The sequence below is a fragment of the Mustelus asterias genome, chromosome 9 (genome assembly GCF_964213995.1).
Source record: "Mustelus asterias chromosome 9, sMusAst1.hap1.1, whole genome shotgun sequence".
Classification (NCBI taxonomy): Eukaryota; Metazoa; Chordata; class Chondrichthyes; order Carcharhiniformes; family Triakidae; genus Mustelus; species Mustelus asterias.
Window position 1 is genome coordinate 15064818 of NC_135809.1, and position 26559 is coordinate 15091376.

Below are 26559 nucleotides of genomic sequence, written 5' to 3' on the forward strand. Positions count from 1 at the left end.
AAACTCCACATAGACAGTGACCCAAGGCTGGAATCGAATATTCTTACACCGTTTAAAAGATTATCTTTGCCATAAAGCTTTTCAATCAAGTTGACTTGGCACAACACTTTCTAGATGTACATCTCTACAAAAGGTTCAAGCAGACCTTGATTTTGATGGAAGCTACTTAATAGTGGGCATAGATGAAGTAGTAATGGTGGGCTTGTCATACGTTGTCCCAGTGATGTGCACTTGTCTTATCCCTTTTTGTCAGTGCCAAACAGGATACGTTAGTCATGCTTTTACACACAATCGTGGTCATCAGCGGGTTGAAGTTGGAAACTAGTTTACAAGATGCATTCAGGGTATTCCAGAAGGCCCATCATCTATTTGGAATTTTACAAAAGAACAAGTAGCAGATCTTTTCAGCAGTAAGTGCAGAGAGCTGATGATGATCTGCACAAATCAAACTTTAGTCCTCAGCACATCTTAACTGAATCCTCCAAACTGATGGTTTTTATACAGAATATGTTGCGTAGAATGAATGAAGAAAGAAACTGCTTATCTTTAATTTTAAGCAAAGGTGTGTATTCTTTTCACTTCTCCAATTTCCTACTAGAATGGTAGATTGGTACAGTGTATTTCCTGGGTTGCTAAATTAATGTATCTGACCTATTTTTGTAAATAGTCCTGTTATTTGATGTACATAGTTTAAATTAATAAAACCCTTTTGGTTTACATTGTAAATACTTTATTTACCAACATTTTTCTGCTCCCTTCAAGACAAAGACATTCACCCAAACTCAGGTGATTTTCCTGACCTCAAGCTTGTCTCTCCAGACGTCTGGTGGGGGGGTGAAGAGATTAAAATTAATACCCTCTCTGTGAAGACCTATTATGGGGTAGGTTAATCTACTACACTTGGTTACACATTTCATGTGCTCTATGATCTGATTTTTTAAAAAACTGCACTGTTGTAGAAACATAGAAGATAGGAGCAGGAGGAGGCCATTTGGCCCTTCGAGCCTGCTCCGTCATTCATCACGATCATGGCTGATCATCCAACTCAGTAGCCTAATCCTGCTTTCTCCCCATAACTTCTGATCATTCACCCCAAGTGCTATATCTAGCCGCCTCATGTGTTTCCATGTCTTCAACTTTGCAAACAAAACAAAATTTTTTTAATGCTCTGACCAATTTTTTATAGTACTGGTCATTGGATACCATTCTTCGCTTATTGCTGAGACAGTGGTAAACTATGGAAAACATGCACTGACCAAAATTCTGCTGCAGATCAGGAAGTTTCATCCTTTTTGTCGCAATTCATTAAGTAGACTAGCATTTTAGATTGCCACATTATGGAAAGAGAACTCCATATCAATGGAAACACTAAATGGTAGAAATTCTGATCTCTGAGTTTCTTTCATATGTGAATGTTTAACATGTTTGGGTGTGAACCACACTGATAGGAGAATCCATCTTTCAAATATAGGTTCTAGATCACAAGTAACTTCCTGGAAAATAGCTTCTGTCTAACAAAGAAAACTCCCAAAACACCCATAGGTGGAAGCTTAACATTATTGTTGAGGAATCAGATTACAGGGTTACAACTTTTGAGTTCCCATCTGAACTGGGACTGATGCAATGACTGAGAGGAAAGAACATATATAGGAGCAGCCATTCAGCCACCCAAGCCGCCGCCTCCACTCAGTAAGATCATGGCTGATCTGATCATAACCTCAAACTCCACTTTACTGCACATCCCCAACCCATAACCCTCAACTCCCTTAAAGATCAAAAATCGATCTTCACTGCTCTCTGGAAGTACTGGTGTGAAAGCTCATGATCCACAAATTACCTCCTGCTTAAATATGTGATCTTTTTAAAAAGGAAGTTTTATAAAAGAAACAAGACAACTGGGTTCAGTTAAGCAGGAATAAGTAACATGATGAGCAGATTCTTTAACTCTAGCTTTTTTTAAAAAAACAAGGACATCGACTGATGCTGTTGTTAGTTTAGTTTTATTAACCAGCAAAAGATTAAACAGACTTTCCACAGCTACCAGATCCCTTGCTTAGCAAGGATCCAAATCTCTAATATGTAGAGAAATGTGTAGGAAGTTGATTTATGAATTATGTAATGTGAAAGGCCAAAGAACAGGCTTTCACCCTCCTCCTGGATGCATTTTAGTTGATTTTGACCAGACTGAATTGCTAACTGTAAACTGGATTCCAGAGGAGACAGACATACATGCCAATTCTCTATAGCAGCCCAGTTGACTCATTTAATAGGGAGGCGATGGCCTAATAGTAGTATTGCCAGATTACTAATCCAGAAACTGGGTTCAAATCCCACCACGGCAGCTGGTGGAATTTGAATTCGATAAGAAATATCTGGAATTAAGAATCTACTGATGACCATGAAACCATTGTCAATTGTTGGAAAAACACATCTGGTTCACGAATGCCCTTTAGGGAAGGAAATCTGCCGCTTTTACCTAGTCTGGCCTACATGTGACTCCAGATCCACAGCAATGTGGTTGATTCTCAACTGCCCTCGGACAACTAGGGATGGGCAGTAAATGTTGGCCAGCGACGTCCATATCCCATGAATGAATATATTTTAAAAATTCAAATATACAAGCTCGAACCAACACTAATTTGTGACTTACTTTTAAAATCTCCAGTCAAAAGAACCTATAGCTGCATGACTGAACTGTGGTTCCCTGGTCTTGGCAGAGAACTGGGATAATACACAAGTTTAATAAAATAAGATTGAAATCCCAGCTGGAATATATATTTTCAAAAATAATTTCGGTGACAATGTGAGGATCATGTTGTGCTTAGAAAGGATAAGATGAGCGTTCTATGGGATACAGCAGAAAAAAGCGATTCTAGTTAAAAGGTATCAAAATTAGGGATTTTCCACTGAGATTAAGGGATGTGGGTGGATACGAGTTTTTTTTAAATTAAGAAAGCTTTTGGGTGTAGGCAGTGAAAGATTATACCTGCTCAGTAAATCAAGAAAAATGGGTTAAATAATGTATAAATAACTTAACCCTTAACTAGAAGAATAAGTGATTATTAGAACGTGGAATCCTTTAGCACTTGTGATTTGAGACAGAATATGACAATTTAAAAAGGAGTCGGGTAAGTGATGAGAATCTGGAGCATCTTTTGTGCAGTTGATGTTGTCTACATGGACTTTAGCAAGGCCTTTGACAAGGTACCGCATGGTAGGTTGTTGCATAAAGTTAAATCTCACGGGATCTAGGGTGAGGTATCTAAATGGATACAAAATTGGCTTCTTGGCAGAAAGAAGTTTAACAACACCAGGTTAAAGTCCAACAGGTTTATTTAGTAGCAAAAGCCACACAAGCTTTCGGAGCTCCAAGCCCCTTCTTCAGGTGAGTGAAGGGGCTTGGAGCTCCAAAAGCTTGTGCGGCTTTTGCTACCAAATAAACCTGTTGGACTTTAACCTGGTGTTGTTAAACTTCTTACTGTGTTTACCCCAGTCCAACGCCGGCATCTCCACATCACTGCTTGGCAGAAGCTAGACGGTGATTGTAGAGAGTTTTTCAAACTGCAGGCCTGTGACCAGCGGTGTGCCCACTGTTATTTGTCATTTATATTAATGATTTGGATGAGAATATAGGGGCATGGTTAGTAAGTTTGCAGATGACACCAAGATTGGTGGCATAATGGACAGTGAAGAAAGTTATCTCCAATTGCAACGGGATCTTGAGCAATTGGGCCACTGGGCTGACGAATGGCAGATTGAGTTTAATTCAGACAAATGCGAGGTGTTGCATTTTGGTAGATTGAACCAGGGCAGGACTTACTCAGTTAATGGTAGGGTGTTGGGGAGAGTTACAGAACAAAGAGATCTAGGGGTACATGTTCATAGATCCTTGAAAGTGGAGTCACAGGTGGACAGAGTGGTGAAGAAGGCATTCGGCATGCTTGGTTTCATCGGTCAGAACATTGAATACAGGAGTTGGGACGTCTCATTGAAGTTGTACAAGACATTGGTACGGCCACACTTGGAATACTGTGTGCAATTCTGGTCACCCTATTATAGAAAGGATATTATTAAACTAGGATCATGTGTGGCAAAATAAACAGGCAAGTATTGAGCCTGTTTCTTGATCCCTGATTTGCAATGTTGCTGGTTCTTTGTGCTTTTTTAAAACTTTTTTCTCTGGAACGTAGGAGGCTGAGGAGTGATTTTATAGAGGTCTATAAAATAATGAGGGGCATAGACAAGGTAGATAGTCAATATCTTTTCCCAAAGGTAGGGGAGTCTAAAACTAGAGGGCATAGGTTTAAAGTGAGAGGGGAGAGATACAAAAGTGTCCAGAGGGGCAATTTTTTCACACAGGGTGGTGAGTGTCTGGAACAAGCTGCCAGAGGTAGTAGTAGAGGTGGGTACAATTTTATCTTTTAAAAAGCATTTAGATAGTTACATGGGTACGATGGGTATAGAGGGATATGGGCCAAATGTGGGCAATTGGGATTAGCTTTGGGGTTTTTTTTTTAAAAAAGGGCAGCATGAACAAGTTGGGCCGAAGGGCCTGTTTCCATACTGCAAACCTGTATGACTCTATGATCTTGCAGCCCAAAGAAATGTTGGACCCGCAGGCAGTGTTTGCCTTGGATGGAATATGGCACCTTGCAGCATGAACATGATCTGGGCCCAAATTCAATCACGAGCTGTTAACTGGCTTGCATGGGCTGTGGAAATCTTTGTGGAGTGTCTTAGATTTGGTAATAGCTGAAGTATAGGTGTCCAGGGCCTGCACTTGAAACAAGAGTTAGGCCCTTTGTTAATGTAGTGAATAACTGTTCATAGAACCTCCTCCCACAATTCCACCACTGCCTAAATTCAGAATAACCAAGTTTCCAGGCAGCAGCTTAGCTAGCGGTCCTCAAATATTTTGGAGACTGACACCTAAAAAGGTTTGTATGAAAGATGCTTGCTAAAATGGGGAGCTCGGAGGTCCAGGAGTGCAGTTGGCTGCAGTGATGCTGAAGAATGCTGACAGCCCCTGGTCGTCTGTGTCTTGGTCACACTTTCTACCTGAGGACTGCATTCAGTGATATAACAATCAGAAATTTAAATAGGCTTTGCTGATGAGATGTCTAGGGATGCACAACAAGTATTTGCAGCTTACCAGTATCATTTAGTTGAGGCCTGCTGCTCTATACTGGGTGTAATTAATAGACTACCTGCTCTGACAGTGATTACTCTCTGTGCCCAGTTTACACGATGTGGAGATGCCGGCGTTGGACTGGGGTAAACACAGTAAGAAGTTTAACAACCCCAGGTTAAAGTCCAACAGGTTTATTTGGTAGCAAAAGCCACACAAGCTTTTGGAGCTCTAAGCCCCTTCTTCAGGTGAGTGGGAATTCTGTTCACAGAGCATATAAAGACACAGACTCAGTGAGTCTGTGTCTTTATATGCTCTGTGAACAGAATTCCCACTCACCTGAAGAAGGGGCTTAGAGCTCTGAAAGCTTGTGTGGCTTTTGCTACCAAATAAACCTGTTGGACTTTAACCTGTTGTTGTTAAACTTCTTACCCAGTTTACACTGCAGGCAATTCAATTTCACGTCCAATCAGAAACTATATAAGCTCAAGTGGGTACTTGAAACGTAAATTTCATAATCGCTTAGAATCATTTATTTAAGAAGAATTTAGTATGTCCTGCTGTTGCTATTTTCTGTGGAGAAGGAATGTGCACTTCCCTTGGCAGATGTTATGGGATAGATTTATTTGGTTGTGAGTCACGAGGATGTGCTCTAAAGCAGTCTTGACCGGTATAGTTATCAATAGTTACACTTGGCTGATTAAGGTCCCAGAAATGAAATGCTTGACATATGAGGAGCGTTTGAGGACTCTGGGTGTGTACTTGATGGAGTTTAGAAGGATGAGGATGGGGAATTTCATTGAAACTTACAGAATATTGAAAGGTCTGGATAGAGTGGACATGGGGAAGATGCTTCCATTAGTAGGCGAGACTAGGATCCAAGGGCACAGCCTCAGAATAAAGGAATGACCCTTTGGAACTGAGATGAGGGGGAATTTCTTCAACCAGAGATAGTGGTGAACCTATGGAATTCATTGCCACAGAAGGCTGTGGATGCCAGGTAATTGAGTGTATTTAAGACAGAGATAGATAGGTTCTTGATTGGTAAGGGGATCAAAGGTTATGGGGAAAAGGCAGGAGAATGGGCTGAGGAACTTATCACGTGAACTTATTCGATGGGCTGAATGGCCTAATTCTGCTCCTCCCTCTTAGTCTAAGTAGTCGATTGCATTTTTAAAATTAGCAAGGGGCAATCTTCCAATAAGGTCATATGATCTGGGAATCCAGTCGGAAACCAGGTTGAGGGATCACCCTGGTGGAGCGTGAGCTTTTGCCTCAGTTCAATCCAGGTGGCAGATTTGCAGTGTTGAAGCTGCATTACTCTGTAAATAGCATGTTTTTTTAAAAAATCATTCATTGTACCTAACTGATGGAGCCAAGATATTACAATTGGTATATTAAAATAAGCAATGGCCACATTGCTGAAAATGTGACCTTAATACTCAATCACTTTATGTATGTATGTGTAGTTCTTATTTGGCACATTGGTTGATAAAATGGTGAGATAAAAGCAGCAGTGCAAATATTTAATTTTTATGTAGTTATAATAGTGAGTAATAAGTAAAAATAGTGGACACGTAAACGCTAATAACATGGTATGAAGTGAGGAGCCGACTTAGTGAGCTGCTGTATCCAGCAAGAGAAAGCAAATTCAACCAGTGATAGGTATCTGTAACAGTACAGCATTTGTTACGAGGTCGAAGGACTCCTGTCTTCCCTCCTCATTTGACTGCAACAGGGTTCTTTCATTTTTGATCAGGATATCCTTGTCAATTGAGTGTGTACTTATATGTTACGATTATAAAGAACCAATCGGATGGGTTCTTTGAGTTTAACAAATTCAAATTCCTTCAGTCCACCTTGCAGCACTATCGTTTTCTCCTCCACCATCGCGTTTCATTTTCTCCTGTCCAGGTACATGGGAGGACTTCCGCATTGTAACTAATGACATCTTGAACCTTAGTGATCATTTTTCTGGCTCTGACTGAGGAGGGGTAGGGTTCAACATCTACTTCAGACAGTGGAAGCCAGTACTCAATCTTTGCTTTACATTCAATGGAATACTTTGATCCTGTGAATGGCTGTCAGTCTCATTGCACCATTTAAGGGAGCAAAACACTCCCACCATAAAGGAACCACCCAACCTATTGGCTGGTATAACAATCATTTCAGCCATGGAAGAACTGTTTCATGTCACTACCCATCAGCCATTAAATCCTTTGCTGCTGCAAATTATTCCAAGAATCCACTTTCACCCCCTGCCTCCAGAGGGTCAACTTTTATATGTATAATCGCTGAAAAAAAATGAAGCTTTTCACCTTGCACTCATCAGGACAGATACACAAGAATACCAAGTATAAAGCGAACAATAGTTTATTCTGCCGGAACAGAGTTGATTGGCTGGTAAGTGGACTTTGGAGAATGCAAGACTTACTAAGCTGTGTTTAAGTTCAAACCAAGTAGATTGACTCTTATTGCTCAAGGCTGGGGAACAAATTAAGAAGTCTCACAACACCAAGAGACTTCTTAGTGTGCTTACCCCAGTCCAACGCTGGCATCTCCCCATCTGGGGAACAAACCCAGAGAATGGCTATTACCTATTTGTGCCTGTTTCATCTGAACAAATGTGTGTACATGTTCTTTTTGCCTATGAAGAACAGGGCTCTGTATATCATGTAACTTCCATCACATGTAAGTGAGAGCCCAATTGGTAATCTGTTAACATATTTCTTAAGGAATGAGCCTCAGTCCCTTGATCTCTCCACCTGTTCAAAACACACCTAAGTAAACTGCTAGTCATACTCCCTGTTCATCTTTGTCAATTGTAAAATGCCTTGGAATTTTAAACACTAAAAATTCTGTATAAATCAAGTATACAGTTAGTTACTCACCATCTTCAACAAAACATCCATAGGGATTATGCAAATATGTGCCCCATGCAGTACAAAAGGAAAGGATCAGACACCTGTTAGTCACTGGATCCCAACTTTAGACAGGACACTTGCTTTCGTAAGGACACTTATGGGACTTCGTTGTCATTAAAGTAGACAAGTATATGTACACCAAATCTCCATCATGCTTTAGAACTTCATCCCACATGCAAGTTTCAAGCTTAACCTACACAATTAATTTATGTCAAAAAGGGAGAACTCCAGCTGACTAAAACTGCTCAACTATCCTACAGGGGGATTTCACAAGTATTTCCTTGCTAGCACAAGCAGAGCAGGATTAGACAGATTTAATAGCATGGTCTGCAATGATGGACATGGGCATCTAGAGAATGAAGATGGACATGAGACAGTTGGAAGGCATATCTAAAGTCCAGAATTCAATGTGACAAAAGCCAGTGAGATGCTACTGAAGCAGTAGATATTGGTGTGTGTCCATGCAGTGGCTTGGTGGAGAACAAGAATACACTGCTCTCTCAGGACAAGAATTCTAGATTGACAACCCTCAAGAGAAAAAGTCTCAGATTCATTTTAAATGCATTTTCAAATTGTTTCCCTCACTGTTCTAGTCTCTCCCATCCTTTCAGCATTCACCCTGGGCTGAAGGGATTGTCTTGTGGTGAAATCATATTCTGCCTTAAATGAGACCAAAACTCAGTACACAGATGTAGTTTCACCAATGGCCTATACAACTGCAGCAATCTTCACTACTTCGTTATTCCATTCCGTTTGTAATAAACAGCATTGGGAAAGCAAATGGGACATTGACTTGCTGCGCCTGCATTCTATTTGTGATTCATGTACCAGACACCCAGATCCCTTGTACTGCAGAGTTGTGAGATCTCTCTCTCCTTAAGTAATGCTTTCTATTCATCCCTCCAAAGTGGACAAGTTCACATTTTCTCACATTATACTCTATCAGCCAAATCTTTGCCCCTTCATTTACCTATCTTTATCCCTTTGCAGATTTAATTTACACTCATATCTCTGTGATCTCCCACCATAATCATTACAAGGCACTCCTGCGATATGCTGTCTGGCCAGGAACAGCTCAAACTTGCAATCATGTTATTTGATGACCCTCAAACAATTATGTTCCTTGGGTTGGGGAAGTAGAACATCTATGGGATTGAGATAGCTACAAAATTATATCCTTCGATGGAAGTTCAGAGCAACCTTCTGGCATACTTAATCGGAACCAAATAGGTCCCCAACACCATACGCCATTACTGATGGCTGACCAATCCCCCCCCACTGGAACTTAGAAAGGTGGATCTGCCACAGATGCTCACATTTCACATAGCTTCCATCTTTCTATGAAATTGTATTTCAAACTGAATAATGAACTGGAAGTAGCAGGCATAAAGTTATTAATTAAAAAATTGGGAGAATTTTTGGGGGAGATGGTGTCCAAGGAGCATAATGAGTTCCTGCAGTGCATCTTGTAGATGGTGTACACAGCTGCCACAGTTAGTCAGTGGTGGATAGGGTGCCAATCAAGCTGGCTGCTTGGTCCTGGATGGTGTCAAGCTTTTTATGAGTTGTTGGAATTGCACTCATCCAGTAAAGTGGAGAGTATTCCATCACACTCCTGACTCATGCCATGTAGATGTACAGGTTTTAGGGAATCGGGAGGTGCATTACTAGCTGCACAAGTCCTAGCCTCTGACCAGTTCTTGGAGCTACAACATTTATGGCTAGGCCAGTTCAATTTCTGGTCAGTGGTAACCTCCAGGATGTTGATTTGAATGCCCACCATGTTCAGATCTCCACACACATGCAATTGCACAAAACAACCAGTCATATGGACAATACAAGTTGCCATTTCTAATGAATGCTCAAACCATAGAAAATATTTCAGCAATACAGTACACACCAATTCAATCAGACTGTATTGTCAATCACATTTTTATTAGGAGACAACAATCTCCTAGTATTCAGAACACTCAAACATTAGAAAACTCTTTGGATGAATGAGTGCTTTGTAAATTATGGCTTCGCAATAAATTGAAATTAAAATCCATCTTGTACAAAACCCAAGAAGTGTAGGGGAGTCAAAACTAAAGGTCACAAATAATAAAAAACAGTCAGTAATAAATCTAATTCGGAATCCAGAAGAAACTTATTTACCCAAAGTGGCAAGAATATGGAAAACATTACCACAAGGACTAATTAGGGCAAGATAAGCACAAGGGAGAAAAAATTAGAAGGATATGCTGATGGGATTTGGAGAAGGCAGGTGAGAAGAGGTTCATGTAAATCATAAACATAGACCAGTGGAAAAACTAGCCCGTTTCTGTTTATTTAATTTTATTTATTTATTCGTCACAAGGCTTACATTATCACTGCAATGAAGTTACTGTGAAATTCCCCTAATTTCCACACTTCAGCACCTATTTGGGTCAATGCACACAACCAGCACGTCTTTCAGCCCGTGGGAGGAAATTGGAGCACCCGGAGAAAACCCACACAGACACAGAATGTGCAAACTCCGCACAGTGACCCAAGTCGGGAATCGAACCCGGATCCCTGACACTGTGACACAGCAGTGCTAACCACTGTGCCACCCACGTTTCTGTGCTGTAGTGTGATGTAATGCAGGAGGTTTTTGGAGGTTATGTCTCAGTTCAAGTTCACCAACCTGACACTAAATTACACTGCCATTTTCCTGTCAATGAATGTCTAAAAACAACACTGAATTGGCACACAAAGTCCACCGGAGCATTTTCGATCAGAAATATCACTGTACCTCAGAGATAAACGTTCCATGCTAGGATAATGTTGAGTCTCATTTAATTCACTGAATGGCCACCAGCATGAAATCAATGACAATGGTACAGTCACAGCTGTATCATCAGTATCAGTTATGAACACTGCAAGTTGTTGAACACATTCTGTGCCGTATAACATCGGAAATAAACGAGTGCAAACAAAAACAAAAATGTCCAGTCTCTTTTATTTTAAAACTATAAACAGTCACCAAAGTAATTAAAGTCATCTAATGTAAAACTGTTGTATGTTTTTACTGCACATTCTACAGACAAAGCAGGAAATGGGAAAGGGGAGTGTTCCTTCCTTTGGATGCTAACACATCAGGCAATTGGCAGTTATGAAAGATCACATAACGCGCCATCCAGGACAATGAAGAGTCATGAAAAGATTCTGAACAGGAATGTGGTATGGTACAATATTTAAGATGGAAGAATAAACACTAAAATACTGCACTATAATTGGATTGGAAATAAACTTTATGAATAGCGAAGAAAATACCATACCTGCACCTAATGTAAATATAACACAGGGAGAAAAACCTGTATAAAATTCCTTGTATTTAAACTAATTTACAAATACAAAAAATCCTGTACAAGCACCTCGCTTGTACCAAGTGATACCTTTCAGTGGGTCCAAGTTAGGGTAAACCAAAATACCTTCGATAGTTTTCTTCTACAAAATGACATGAGATATATTATTCCATACTCTTTCAACCAGCAAATGAGTTCTACAAGGTGTATATTACAAAAAAAATCAGTTCCACAAAACTGCTTTTGACTTTACAGCATCGGTACCATTGTAGAATTATTTACACAGACATTCATCCACTGCAGAGAATATATCACAATTACTTACATTTGACAGGAAACACTAGGAAAAAAAGTCCTATATCCTAACAGTAATGCTAATATGATACCACAAGCTGTGTTTCCAGTGATTGCAGTGGCATGAAAGTTGGTTCATTTTATTCACAAATATTTACAATTGATCATGTGATAATAAATAAGTGAAAATATATTGGCTCAAATATGAAAAAAAAACAAGCTACTGATTTCTAAACAGGAAAGCACATCACTAGAAATAAGCTGCGACCTCTGATGGCAGAGGTTACATCCAGTGTGTCAATTTCTGTTCTGTTAAACCCAGCTTAGTCACTAATTATGAAATATAAAAATGTGCTCATATGGGGTAGAGGGTAAAAATAGTTAATGTGTAGCCTCTCAGTTTTAGCATTTACTATTTCTAAACTTTAAAAAAAAGGTACTGGATTATGAACAGTTGGTACTCCTCCTATTAAAAGCTGGTCAATGACAGATTCAGTTTGCGATCAGGATGAAAAGCTTCTGTGCCTCATGGAAAAAAGATTAAAACGAAACTATGTCCAGAATGGCCTTTTCGTATTAAGACTTGTTCTTTCTTCCGAAATCAGTGACGGGGTATTTTAGAATACTGTACACACTGGCCACGTACATCATCCCGACGCACCATTTCAGAGTTTATTTTCTGGTTGTTGCAATTGCTCTAGACGCACAAGCTCGAAAAGGCATTTGGCAAGTGTGCTGGAAGCTTCCATGTTACTCAGGGCTAGTACAGACAATTGGCTCTCGTGCCGCTTTAGTAATCTGCAGGAGGAAAGAAAGCACAAATCCAACCGGGTTTAAAACACTTTTCAACTTTCTGGCCAAGCTTATTCAATTCTTCAGTTAGGGTGGCACAGTGGTTAGCACTGCTGCCTCACAGCGCCAGGGACCCGGATTTGATTCCAGCCTTGGGTGACTGTGTGGAGTTTGCATGTTCTCCCCGTGTCTGTGTGGGTTTCCTCCGGGTGCTCCGGTTTCCTCCCACTGTCCAAAGGTGTGCAGGTTTGGTGGACTAGCCCTGGAAAATCCGCAGGGTTATAAGGCGGAGGGGAGGGCCTGGGTGGGATGTTCTTTTGGAGAGTTGTTGCAGACTTGATGGGCCGAATGACCTCTTTCTGCACTGTAGGGATTCTATGGTTCTATGATCAATAAAATGCAATATTGCTATGCTTGTAAGAAAATGCACGAATGTGATCTCCTGAAACCCTTCAAATTAAGCATCCAGTCTATATTAGTTTTTAGTGTTCCCACAGACAGCTCCAGCTCCATACTGAGTAGTTATCGTTAATGAGGTTGTATTTCAAAACTGGAAAAATAATATCCACAACCTAGTCCCTCATTCTAATTGAATGCAAAACATTGATGAAAGTCCCCCATCTTCAGTCCTTGCTTGCTCTAAGTAGAGACTCTGTTCACAAAATTCTCCAGCTTTATCAGGCTTGATATATTGTTCATGCTTCCAGATTTCTGATTTGCCAGTGGAAATGACAAGGTATTCAAGTGATCTCCCATCCAGGTAATGGTCTTCCCTCAAATCAGACAGCAATGAATCATATAGCACCATAACATCATGCAGACCAGAGTGGCCTAGATACAAACTACAACTTAAGTGCTCTTCTTCCCAGACTACTGAGCTCCTCCCTATACATACTCTAAACTGCCGAGAATTAAACTGTGACCCACTCAGAATCATAGGGATTTACAGCATGGAAACAGGCCCTTCGGCCCAAATTGTCCATGCCGCCCTTTTTTTTGAAACCACTAAGCTAGTCCCAATTGCCCATGTTTGATCCATATCCCTCTATACCCATCTTACCCATGTAACTCTAAATGTTTTTGAAAAGACAAAATTGTACCCACCTCTACTACTACCTCTGGCAGCTTGTTCCAAACACTCACCATCCGGTGTGAGAAAAAATTGTCCCTCTGGACCCTTTTGTATCTCGCCCCCTCACCTTAAACCTATGCCCTCTAGTTTTAGACTCCCCTACCTTCGGGAAAAGATGTTGACTATCTAGCTGATCTATGCCCCTCATTATTTTATAGACCTCTATAAGATCACCCCTAAGCCTCCTACGCTCCAGGGAAAAATGTCCCAGTCTATCCAGCCTCTCCTTCTAACTCAACACCAGCAAGTCCTGGTAGCATCCTAGTCAGCATCCATTTCCACTGGCTTTGTCTCCCAGTGACCACATGCCTTGATATTTACAAGTCCTCTACCTAATCTGGAAACCCCCACTGTAATCCCATCTCATCTATACTCCTCGAGCTCTGGCTTGCGCAAGTGTTCCTCATTTCGTTACAGAAACGCACTTCTCTCTCCACCTCAAAATGTTCATCTCCTAATGCTCCTACTACAACCCCGTATATTCTCTGCTATATGAATAGCACCATAGAAATGCAAGTTACTGTAACTGCAACATCCCAAATTCATGAGACCAAATGGCTGGACCTCTCTACTGCTCCACAGAACAAAAGATGTGCAGGTTAGGTGGATTGGCCATGCTAAATTGCCCCTTAGTGTCCCAGGATGTGTAGGTTAGCCATGGCAAATGTGTGGGATTACAGGGATACGGTGGGGAAAGAGGGCCTGGGTAAAATAGTCAGGAAGTCAGTGCAAACTTGATGGGCTGAATGGCCTCTTCTGCACTGTAGGGATTCTATGAGAACACAATCGATCTCGATTTATTGCCTATAACAGATCTCCACTGAAATGTGAAAGAACAAAAATTCTTGTTACCTGCGACCACAATCTGAATACTTAGCAACATTTTTTAAAATTAAGGCAGCTGTTAACCGGATGTGTTTTGTTATTGGACCCTCCTTTTCGTCCTGGGAAAAGGAAAGAAAAGAATTAGGTTAGTTTTGGCAAAGAAAATACACCAGACAGTAGAAAACAAGCTGCTCTAACTGCTCAACTCGAACTGAACCCAATTTACTTAACTCACCATATAGTCTCTAAATGCAAGATTCCTTGATCCTCTTCGCAATGCAACTAGAGCAGCACTAGGGTGATTCACAATTGTCTTCTGTGCTTTAGGAATGGAAGTAGATCCAGCAGGTGTCTGCCTGCAGAGATAATGAAAGATTAACTTGGTCAGTGCAAATCACATCAAATATCTGCGTCCCCCTCCACCCGCAACAAACGAGAACTATGTGCCCATGGAGTGTGAACAAATTTATTTTAAAAATCAGTTTAAAACAACTTACATTTGTATAGCCTTTAAGAGACTAACATCCCAAAGTGCATCACAGTGGTGTAATCAGACAAAAATATGCAGTGACAAAGGGAGAGATTTTAGAAGAGGTGACCAAAGCTTGAACAAAGAGACAAGCTTTGAGGGGAGAGCACACAGCTTACACTAAATTCTATAAATTATTCATTTTAAATTTTTGGTGCTTTTTCCTCTTACTTATTCAAAGTTTGTTGGTTTCCACTTTGTGCTCGTTCTTCAAGCCTCTTCAGTCCTGTAAGGAGTGCTTCTTTTGTGCAGTGTTTATCCTATTTATAAAATCAAATCAAAGCATCAGAGTATTACCACACCTTTGTAGCCAAAGCAAAGAAACAAACTGCCACTTCACAATCCTTTGCAGTTACATACCTGTAAAAAGTCTCACAACGCCAGGTTGAAGTCCAACAGGTTTATTTGGTACCACGAGCTTTCAGAGCACTGCTCTTTCATCAGGTGATCACCTGAAGGAGGAGCAGTGCTCCAAAAGCTCATGATACCAAATAAACCTGTTGGACTTCAACCTGGTGTTGTGAGACTTCTTACTGTGCCCAACCCAGCCCAACGCCGGCATCTCCACATCATAGTTACATACCTGCAAGTGAGTAATGAAGGAGAATCTCTGCCGTGGAAAGTGTTCACAGGCCTCCCACATACATGCCCCAGGATACACATCTTTCCCTCCATGCTCAGTTGCTGCATGGTAGTACACCTGAGATGGAGAATCAAACCATCTGAAATTTGAAATAAAGATATTTTAGTTTCCCTAAATTCAATTTATTTGTACTGAACAGCTAGCTCTTCAATTAGGCCAGTCGGGTCCTCCAGCAGACACGGACCACCAACCCTGCCCCAACAAATGGTTCATCCAACGACGTCTTCCTAAAGCACCATCGCTGTCAGCATGTACTCATTTTCTAGTTTTCTACCTCCCTCTAGATTTTATTTTGTTTATTCTCTTTTCACCTAATTTCTCATTTTTGTTTGCTAACCCAAAAAAAAGTACTTTACTGTTGAAGGTAAAATAAGTGACAATTGGATAAAAAAATTAAAAGACTAAAAATAATTATTATTATTAATAAATACAAAGAATTGAACATATTCCCAAACTCAAAGAAGTCATGTATCTACAGATTAACTCTGAATGGATAGGATAAACTTAAGGCTCTCAGTCATAGTCAAAGAATCATCTGTGAATGTTTTTCTTCCTGGTCCTGAACTGCTCCCTCTGGAGTTCCAAAGATCTATCCTTGACCCCCCTCCTATTTCTCAGCTTCATGCTACACCTCATCAACATTGTCCAAAGACACATGGTCAAGTTCTATTTGTATGCTGATATCATCACCACCTCACTCAATCTCACTGTCTCTGATATGCCATGCTGATTGATATTCATGTGTAGAAATTTTTCCAACCAAATATTAGCCACTGTCTTTGGTCCTCAACAGAAACACCATTCCCTAGCTCCTGACTTCACCCTCTGGTCACTTGCTGAGGCCGAACTGGACTTTGTTTAACCTTGGCATTCAAGTTGACCCCAATAGGAATTTCCTGACCACACATTCATTCCGTTACCAAGATCACCTACTTCCACCTTTGCAACAACACCAATCTCATCTGCTGCTGAAACCCTCACTAATGCATTTCCTTAAATCTCTAGTCTTGGCTATCCTGATCAATGCTCTCCAGATCAGCCTCCCATTTTCCACTCTCCATACATAAACACATTCAAAATCTGCTACCCCTGCACAAGTTTCATTGTTCACTGACTTACTTAGGCTCCTAGTCTGGCAACATCGGTTATAAAATACTCATCCGTGTTTTCCAATCTGTCCACGGCCTTGCCCTTCACACCCCCATAAACCTCTGGTCTTTTGTGCATCCCCGATTTTAATTTATTTATCTTTGATAGCCTTCAAATGACTGCACCCTAGAACATGGATTTTCTTCCAGTCTCTCAAGTTCTCTTCCTCTTTAAGATGCCCATAAAGTCTATCTCTTCTAGAGTCAACTTTTATTTGATAACCATTCCTGTGATGTGCACAGGGTCATTTTGATAACCACCCCTAAGTAGCACATTGGGATATTTGCATTTATATAGCGTCCTTAAAATAACAAGTATCTGTTGCAATGGTACTAAATTTAAAAATGACATTCCTTTCTGAAAGGCATTTTTAGCTTTCAACATGCTAGAGTTTACACCATATTACACCTGCAATAAATATTAATGGAATTATATCTAGAATTAGGGTTTTAAAAAATCAATTTTGTCTAAGGTTATTAAGAAAATCTGATAAGTTGAATTTTTGCTCTCTTATACATTTACAGGACATTATGTAAATCAGGTGATTCGAGTTTACATGGGCATATTTGAAATTTTAAAATTTCAAAATAATGATTCCAATATCAAAGAAAAACAAAGACTTGCACCTTTCACACTCTCAGAACCTCTCCAAGCATTTTACAGCCAATGGAATATTTTGAAGTCTTGTCATTATTGCAGTGTACATTACCCACTATTTCATTGATTTTAATTTTTCTTTATAACAAACTATGCTTTATATATTGTCACAAAAGAAGATATTGTCATAAAAAGATAAAAGCAACCTCACAATTTGTACTTAGCCACATCTTGCTAAAGTGCTTTTATTTCATCCTCTGAAAAGAGCAGCACAAATGACAACATGCGCAAAAGGCACAGTTCAGACATGCTGTGCCAACCTTTGATTATATATTGGACTGTTCAGACAGGCATTTTAGCTTACGACGATTAGACTGCTTTTACTGGAGTGACACCTCCAAGTGTGAAGAACATAAAATTAAGATAAGCCTCCGAACTACACTGGGAAAATAAAATAGTTGTCACTGAGAAGCTGAGGTACCACGATAGAGGATTTCTTCATAAATTGACCAAAAAGGAAGCAAAATCAGATAGCAAGTCATGTCAGACCACAGAACTGTAGAACTTCACGAGCAAACTGATTAGCCATCCAATCTGATACTGCATCAAACAGGGAGTGACTCAAAAGCATGTTTTTCTTTTAAAGAAAAAAGTAAAGTAGGAAATCAAAACGGGGGGGGCGGGGGGGGGGAATCCGAGCTCCAATACATATGTAACTTTTTCAGAATCATAAGTAGTGATTCACCTTCTGCATGCTTGCCACAGACACATGAAATTCTGTCCTGGTTTTCTTGTTAAATCGGCATTTGGCTGCGATGATAGAACTTGATGTTGAAGAGGCTGAGAATTGACCTGAGCTGCTACGGGTGGTGCTGATGAAACTGCTAAAGGAGCAGACTGCAGGAATATTTGTTATATGTAAATCAATACAGGCATGCTTTCAGTAAAAATAACTGAAAAATATCCATATCCTTGCACATTAATGTTACAGAGATCTGCAGCTATAACTAGCTTCAATTAAGGTAGAATAAAACATTCTTAGCTAAGACAAACCAAAATGTTTTGCAATTTAATGATACAGAATTGAAACATCGTCATTGAGTTTGAAGGCAGGTCAGTTTTCACTTGAGTTAGGCATCTCATGGTGATTTAGGGTTAATATGTTGCCCATAAAGTCACTGCAAGTGCTCAGTAACAAGTTACTTCTTTCAGCAAAATCTTGCCTATCATTTAAAGCTACTTGGTAGAAACTCGAAGATCATCATTAAAATCAAGTAAAGGTGTGGTAGGATATAGTACATTCATTTTATATCTTGTCCAACCGTATGCACTATCTGCAAAGTAATTTAATATTTTAAGTGTTACAAGAAATGCCACTGAGCTCTGACTGGTTACTACTATACATCAAGATAAGGCCACAAGTAGATTTCAGTGCAACACTATGTCTAATAAGAAATTGAGTTCAACAAGGCTAGTTCAATTGAATAAACATTAAATGCTGCTTTCATTAAGTTTAACCTTAATATTACAGACCACTCCTAAATGTAAAAACGTTGTTCGCCAAAAGGTTCCGTATACATGAAAGGTAAAAATGTAGCCATGAAACATAACTAACGTAATCATAAAATATTGCAGCAAATTACAATTTATCAATTTAATTTTTTCCATTCATTTAAATGAGACAAAAATATAGCTAACCTTAACTGTGAACAAAGTTAAAAACAAAAATACAAAGTACACCTCCATTAATGGAGCAAAGCTATTCATTCAATAGCTGGACAATGCAGACTAAAAGAAAACAGTTTTTGCAGAGTTAGCTGGTCTCAGCAGTGATCATAGTACAGATGGTCGGTGCGGACTCGATGGGCCGAATGGCCTCCTTCTGCACTGTAGGGTTTCTATGATTTCTATGATTCTATGATTCTATGATAGTAAAACAAGGAGGAAAAATTGACCAGATGTTCCATTCCTCAGCACTGTTCAGTACATCCGGTTGGTAACTCAGCGATAGAACTTGATTAGCTGAAGAGGTTGAAAATTGCTCTCCGAGTTTCTACTGGTCATGTTGTTAATACCGTTAAAGAGAAGACTACAGGATTGTCAGGTGTAAAGTCATATTAGATGAGCTTAGCTGAGGAAATATTTTTGCCACATCTACCATAATCAAATCTTTTCTTCATTTTAAATAGCTCATTTAAATCACAACTTTCTAAACAAGGCACATTTATGCAACTTGTTTTCATAACTTGACTCTTTAAAATTTGATATATTTTTAGTGAATTTGCACCAAACCTCCCCCAACGTGAATAGGTTTCGCCTGAGGTTCAGTGTCCAAAGGTTAACACAAGACTCCAGATAGAATCTGATAAGGCACTGTACCGCTGAAATAAAGCTTCATCAGTTTTGTATTCTAGACCCCTTGATAAAAAAAATTCCCATTACCTGTTTGATTATTTTGTACCTATGTCCTCCGTTTTAGCGATTTGAAAGCCTGTACATCAAACTCTGCTCCTGCACCATTCATAATCATTTACTATTAAGAAATTATTCTGATTTAACTTTCGTTAAATCCAAATTGGGTGAACTCACACTTCTCCATAGTGAATTCCATCTGTCTGAGTTTTGCCTACTCACTTATTCAGTCTACATCCGGTTGTTATTTGTGTCGTGGGAGAAATAACTGTGCCTCCTTACTTAGTGTCACCTACAAACCTAACAGGAAATCTCTCCTCCCTCATTCACGGGGACAAATGGAGACCTTAATACAGAACCCTGGGGAACACCATTGGTCTCAACCCACCAATCAGATAAAGTTTCTTAGATCCCTACTCTGACTCCGACCTTCTAATTAATTATCAACCCATGTCAGTTACCTTCAATTCGGTTCTAATTGTTGCTAATAATCCCTCATGCAGGTAATCTTGTTTTATCAAATGCCTTTTGGAAGCCCAAATAGATATGTGCATTCCTCTACCCAGCATAGGGCTGACCTTAAATATTCAATTAAATTAGTCAAACATAATCTACTTTTCAGAAATCCATGCAAATCTTTGATCAACTCAAGATTTGTTCAAGTACTCAGTAACACTAACCCTGGTGACGGATTCGAGTAATAACTTCCTCAAAACTGACATTGAGTGCTTTCATGAATTAATGACAAAGCATCACAATTCCTCAACAACTCACACCACAAGATCTCTGGAGCTTTCAAAAAAAAGTGTAGCAAAGTCATTTTGAAAATTGAAGTTGAAATTCAAGTCAAGCTGGGTTTGTTAGCGAAATCCGTAAATCTCTAGAAGAGTCAAAATGAACATTGCATCGAACAAAATAAAATGCAGTCAAATGTGGAACTGAAACGAACAGCCAACAGAATATGATGTGCACCTATGGGCTTGGATTTTACGTGAAACAATGGCTCCACTGATCTCTGTGGTGGGAATTCCCCTTTCCCAACCTCAGTTTGAAACTGGCGTCAGTGGGCATTTAGCAAATGACATCATCAAGCAGGGTAAGCAGCATCTTAATGGACAGCAATCCAGGAAGGAACATGTGCCCCTTTTTTTTCCAAGTTTAATTAAAATTTCACAGAGCAAAAATAAATGTTTGGCACATACACGTCGAAATATAAAACAAACTGTAAAAAGAAATTAAAATGTGATTTTCTTTCATCATGAGAGAAATTTGACACTCACAAATAGAAAATTAGTTTCTCAGGACAGTGAGACTATTTAGCAGAATTAAGAAGTGTTTCAAGTGTTTTTACAGCAAGACTAAGAATACAAAGAGCAATTTATCAGCAGTTAAAGTAAAATTAAAGTTCATTTATTAGTCACAATTAGACTTACATTATCACTGCAATGAAGTTACTGTGAAAAGTCCCAAGTCGCCGCATCTCTGTTCGAGTACACCGAGGGTCAATTTAACATGGCCAATTCACCTAACCTGCACATCTTTGGACTGTGGGAGGAAATTGGAGCACCCAGAGGAAACCCACGCAGACACAGGGAGAATGTGCAAACTCCACACAGGGAGAATGTGCAAACTCCACACAGATAGTGACCCAAGCCGGGAATCCAACCTGGATCCCTGGCGCTGTGAGGCAGCAGTGCTAACCATTGTGCCACCGTGCCGCCCAAGTTGATTGATTTCTGCTTGATTGCAGTCTAGGGAACTTCAATAATACATTCAATGGGAAAAGCAGATATTCACTGATGGCAACTTTTGGATTTCTGCATGTGTGAACTCCAGAGGTTGCTATCAGTTTTGGAGGTGTAAGGACAGTCAGTGCTAACAGTTTCTATTGTGATTACTGCTGTAAAATCTGGGATATTGTTTTTGCTGCATAGTAGTTGGAGAAAAATATAATGAATACGCAATTGCTACTTTAATCGACTTGCAAATTTGTTTTGAGAAAAATGGCATTAAAACCACACGCACAGGCATTGCATAATGTCAATATTCTAAAAGACTTGCTGGGAAGTGATCTAGCAAGCAGCAGCAGTAAATACTTTAAATAATTTGCATAAATAAAATAACCTTGGAATTGCGGTCAAAAAAAATTGAAGACTTCAGACCTTGGATAATTCTAACAGTTTCTCTGTAAAGCTGCCAAAATATATTCCCTCATTAACCCTTAAACAAGCACCTATTTGGCAGATTTCAGTGCTAAATTTCTTCTCACTCAAAGAACAGGAGTTTAGAATTAGTTCTTATAGCAGAAACCTGTAGCGACAGTGTGAAATCAAGAATATGTAAGTGGAAAACCAGCTGCGACATTTTTCTGAACACCATAATCTTTTCTTCACTTGCAAGTTATTCAATATAAAATGGTATAAGACAAATATCTGCAATCTTTACATCCACAAGTTATCCCAAGCCATCTTTTTAAACTTTATGGTATACAGCAATTTTCTACTTCCTTTAGTACACTGTAAATGTAACAAAATAATGTTAGTGTGAAACAAGTCATTAAACTGCAACGTACACAAAACAAGCTGGATTCTGAAGCATTAAATATCAGCATTAAAACAGAAATTTTACAAGGAACTTCAATCAATTTAGTAAATTAAACAGAAATTAGCTTATTTAATTACTTGCTTACCTGATTAACTCTGCTCTGAGAGAGAACAGGCAGATGCTGATTTTGCTGTGTTACATTGTCCATAGCTACTTTGGCTATAGTATTGGAATCAGATCCTACCGGCACAGCCACCATTGTTGAACTGCAACCAGCATTGTTAGGGTCACTGATGGTAACAATCCTTACTCCCACTTTATTTGGTATTAATGATATGTTATCTTTGCACTCAGCTGATCTTTTTAAAAGGTCAGTTGAACCATTGGTTGTTGGAGTCTGGTAAAGTTGGACTGAATGTATAGCTACAGGTCCAGGTTGGTTTGGAACTGGAGAGTAATGCACCTGGGGAGTGTTAGAAAGCGAGGACTGCACAGAAACAACTGAACTTGGACACTGCTGAAGCTGAGGCACCGCTGAACCTATGCCAACTGTTATGGGTCCGTTGGATAATCCTGAGTTTGTACCACTGATTTGTTGGTCAACAGATGTTGAAATGACTGTACAGCTAGCACTAGAATTTCCTATTAAAACAGGTCCATTATGCACTTTGGTCAACTGACCACTTTTGGCAGTGTTTTGCTGATTACAGTCCATATTGCCCCATTGCTCCTGTGCAACTATATCACCATTTTCCACATGATTGGAAGCTTTATGATTTGGAATGTTTTTGCTCAAGTGTGAACCATCTCCTTTTTCAAAATCACAGATTCCATTAACCATGGGCATTTTCAAAAGATCTTTTTTAATTTCCTGCATTCCTGTATGCTCTACATTCAGCTTCCCATTGGTTACATTTTGATTGACTCCTGTCAAAGGTCCATTTGAGGCCAGTGTGCACTGGATGGGCTCAGACTGAGCTATCCCTGAGTTAGATGGAGGTAGATGTGAATTATCGTGCTTTTTTCCATTTACAAGTTTTGTTGCCTGCGTTCCGCTTTCCTTCAAGCCACCATTTGGTGTAACTCCCTCTGAACAGGAAGGATTCTCCCGAATTTCAATTTTACGTTCATGTAGATGTAAATCTGTTGTATCTTTTGCTTCCTCCTCCTTCTGGCAAATTATTTTGTCACCTGTGAATGCAATTCCAGATTCTGCGCTTTTTACCTGTCCACTCTGCGATGTCAAGATAGGTGGAGATGCTTGTACTTGGAGGCCAACTCCGGCTTGCGACCCACTGACAGGAATTCCTGCAGGGGCTATGATCTGCGTTCCACTGCCATGACTCCCAGCTGCAGCAGTAAAGGTGGTATTTGGCACAACAGTAATGGTAACCTGGTTGCCAGTTGTTCCCTGGAGAAGAGCAGCAGTGTTACTAGCAGAGATTAACTGACCCGGTAAAATCTGCATGTGAGGAATGGGCACCGTCTGCACTGACCCCGGTGAATGGATGGGACCTTGAACAAGCTGCACATTTTGCTGTCCAACTACTAACTGCTGACCTTGGGCTTGAACTCCAAAATTACTTGCCTGATTGTGAGTCACTTGATAGACCACCTGAGGACTCGGAGCTCTAGTATTGGAAGGGGGAGGCATTTGAGGAGCAGGTAATATAAGTTTACCACCTGGAGTAGGGGGCCCTCTTTTTGGAAGAAGTAATTGTTTTATTAAGCTAGACTCCCCAGAGGGAGGTTGACTAGCTCCAGTACCGGTCTGTTGAGACTGAAGTTGCATCTGGAACTGCTTTTGGGGGTGTTGTTGCTGCTGTTGCTGCCGTTTCACAGAAAGCATCTTGCTCACTGTTTGAGGCCCTTGTATTTGAGGAGTGGAAGGTTGAGTAACCAACCCCACTTGTACCGGTGTGTTGTTGACAGGTACAGGAGATGGTGAGGACGAAGGGGTTACATTTGCCTTCCCAGCCAAATGAATAGTTTGGCCAGCTTGAATAGCAGCTGGATTTGTCAACAATATCTGATGAATGGCAGGGGAAAAACTCTGTCCCTGTTGAGTTGGCTGACTAACAATCACACGCACGCTTTGCTGGGGTTGCTGTTGCATTATGGTAGACTGGATTTGCTGAGGTGGCATTCCTGCTGGTTTTGGTGCTATATTCTGGAAACACATCCTGGGGGCTGGAGGGCTTTGAACCCCAGCAATTGCAACCACTTGACCTGTCGAGACTTGAAAGTTTTGCACTGTGGCACCAGATACAATGGTGGGACTCGGGCTGGAAGAATAGTGCTGAGATGCCAATAGAACAGGGTCCTGCTGGTTATTTATTTTTGGCTGGTGACGTGGTGCCTGGGATACTGCACCTGATAATAGCTGTCCTTGGGAAACTGTGGTGGCTGGTATACTTTGAACTCTGCCAATTGCTGCATGGCTGTGAGAGACAGCCTGCTGTATCACAGTAACAGTTGTTGTTGCTGCAGAGGTATTCACCTGATTAGAAGATACTGTTGGTATGGATAGCTGGTGACCAGGAAGCTGCTGTTGAAAGAACTGTGGATGTTGAAGCACTTGCTGAGAGGTTGTCATTGTAGCTGATGGTGTTGTCGTCGTGGCATGGTTTTGGATCACTGTTCCCTGTGGTATGCTGGTTCCAGTTAATGAATATGGAACGGAAACCGCAGGATGACTGCCAAAAGTTGGAGAATGGACAACTGTACACCTCACTGCGTCACTAGTGATTGGAGTTCTGCTTTGTACAAGAGTCACTGCAGCATTTTGGTGTGGTTGTACCAGGCCAATTTGGTCTTGTGGCATCTTGGTAACATTCAGAGCTGGAACGCTTTGTTGAAAAGTGTAGATCATTTGAGATCCTGGCTGACCAGTAGAAAGGTTACCTCCAGGAATCCTTTGAAAGTGGTTTACCACTGCCTGTGCTGAAATCAGAAAAACAATATCATCACAATGCTTACAACTGTGGTCCTTCCAGCAGAGTCTCAACTTTCAGCAGAGCCTTTACAGATTACAATCCTTTCATAATTCAGTTTAATTTGTTCAAGAATAAGAGTTCCATTATTTTCAGTATAGACCAAACATGCAACACCAAAGAGCAGAGATTCACTGAGAACAAGATCTTGCTTCAGAAATTTTATATTATACGGTGTTCACCATTCACCAGTCCCACACAACACCTCACAAAATCCAATTCCTAAACAACAATGTAAAGAGAGTGTGAAATTTGTTAAAGATAAATGCCATTCCAAAGGTGACCATAGATTTATTTACCATCACTTTCAATGAGATGCATTAATGATGCAATCAGCGAATTATATTATACAAAAATGGTTTCAGCCATTAGCAATTAACATCCTATGACAGCTTCAAAAATATTAACTCTTTTTTCCTGAACATGATATTTCAATGTTATCAATGGGCTTTCTGATGTAGACATTCAAGTAGCTCGACTTAGCCATAAATCTATGTTACATTCCATCCTTACCCCAACACTCCACATCCCCAAGGACTTGCCTGGACTTGCAAAATCTCACTAGCTGTCCTGTCTGGAGACAATACACATCTCTTCAACCTGTGCTTAATGCTCTCTCCACTCACATTGTCTGTACCTTTAAGACTTGATTAGCTGTATTAGCATTGATTAGCTTGATTAGCATTCCGATCATTATTCTGTAAATTGAGTTTATGTCTCTGTATGCCCTGTTTGTGAGCACATCTCCCACTCCACGTGATGAAGGAGCAGCATGCTCCAAAAGCGAGTGGCATTTGCTACCAAATAAACCTGTTGGACTTTAACCTGGTGTTGTTAGACTTCTTACAATGAATCCTGTACAGGTTTACACATAGAGCATTTTCTTCATTCAAGTATTTCCCAAATTGGGTTTCATGGAAGGAGACACCCAGGAGTTCTGCAGTACATCTGTTCATTTAAATTTGAAAAAGCTGTCCTTTCAGCTTGTCCATTTGAAGATGGTTTTCACAGTGTTGGCTACAGATAGACGCACCAGTCACTAGAAGGTGGCCTCCAATTGGATAAGCTAAAAATAGCAGCAAAGTGTGTGAGCGGGGGAGGGGGGGGAAGAGATGTGCAAGTGCGGGAGGGGGGGCTGTGCAAGCGCAGGAAAGAGAGAGGGAGTGTGTATGAGAGAGAGAGAGTATGAGTGCATGTGTGTGAGAGTGAGTATGAGTGCATGTGTGTGAGAGTGAGTATGAGTGCATGTGTGTGAGAGTGAGTATGAGTGC

At 40.3% G+C, this 26559-nt stretch overlaps 1 protein-coding gene across 3 annotated transcripts in view; it reads right to left on the reverse strand.

The window, feature by feature from the left end:
- Nucleotides 1-11015: 11015 nt before the first annotated feature.
- Nucleotides 11016-26559, reverse strand: part of arid2 (AT-rich interactive domain 2) — a 98928-nt gene continuing 83384 nt past the window's right edge. For 2 of the 3 annotated variants that reach the window (XM_078219719.1, XM_078219718.1), the window contains exons 15-21: nt 22441-25238; nt 18085-18236; nt 15534-15672; nt 15122-15210; nt 14657-14777; nt 14449-14540; nt 11016-12470 (exon numbers count right to left, since the gene is read on the reverse strand). In XM_078219719.1, coding sequence (XP_078075845.1) covers nt 12338-12470; nt 14449-14540; nt 14657-14777; nt 15122-15210; nt 15534-15672; nt 18085-18236; nt 22441-25238 — 3524 coding nt within the window. In that variant the 3' untranslated portion in view covers nt 11016-12337. The remainder of the gene's footprint in view (nt 12471-14448; nt 14541-14656; nt 14778-15121; nt 15211-15533; nt 15673-18084; nt 18237-22440; nt 25239-26559) is intronic. The other variant, XM_078219720.1, reaches the window with a different exon arrangement.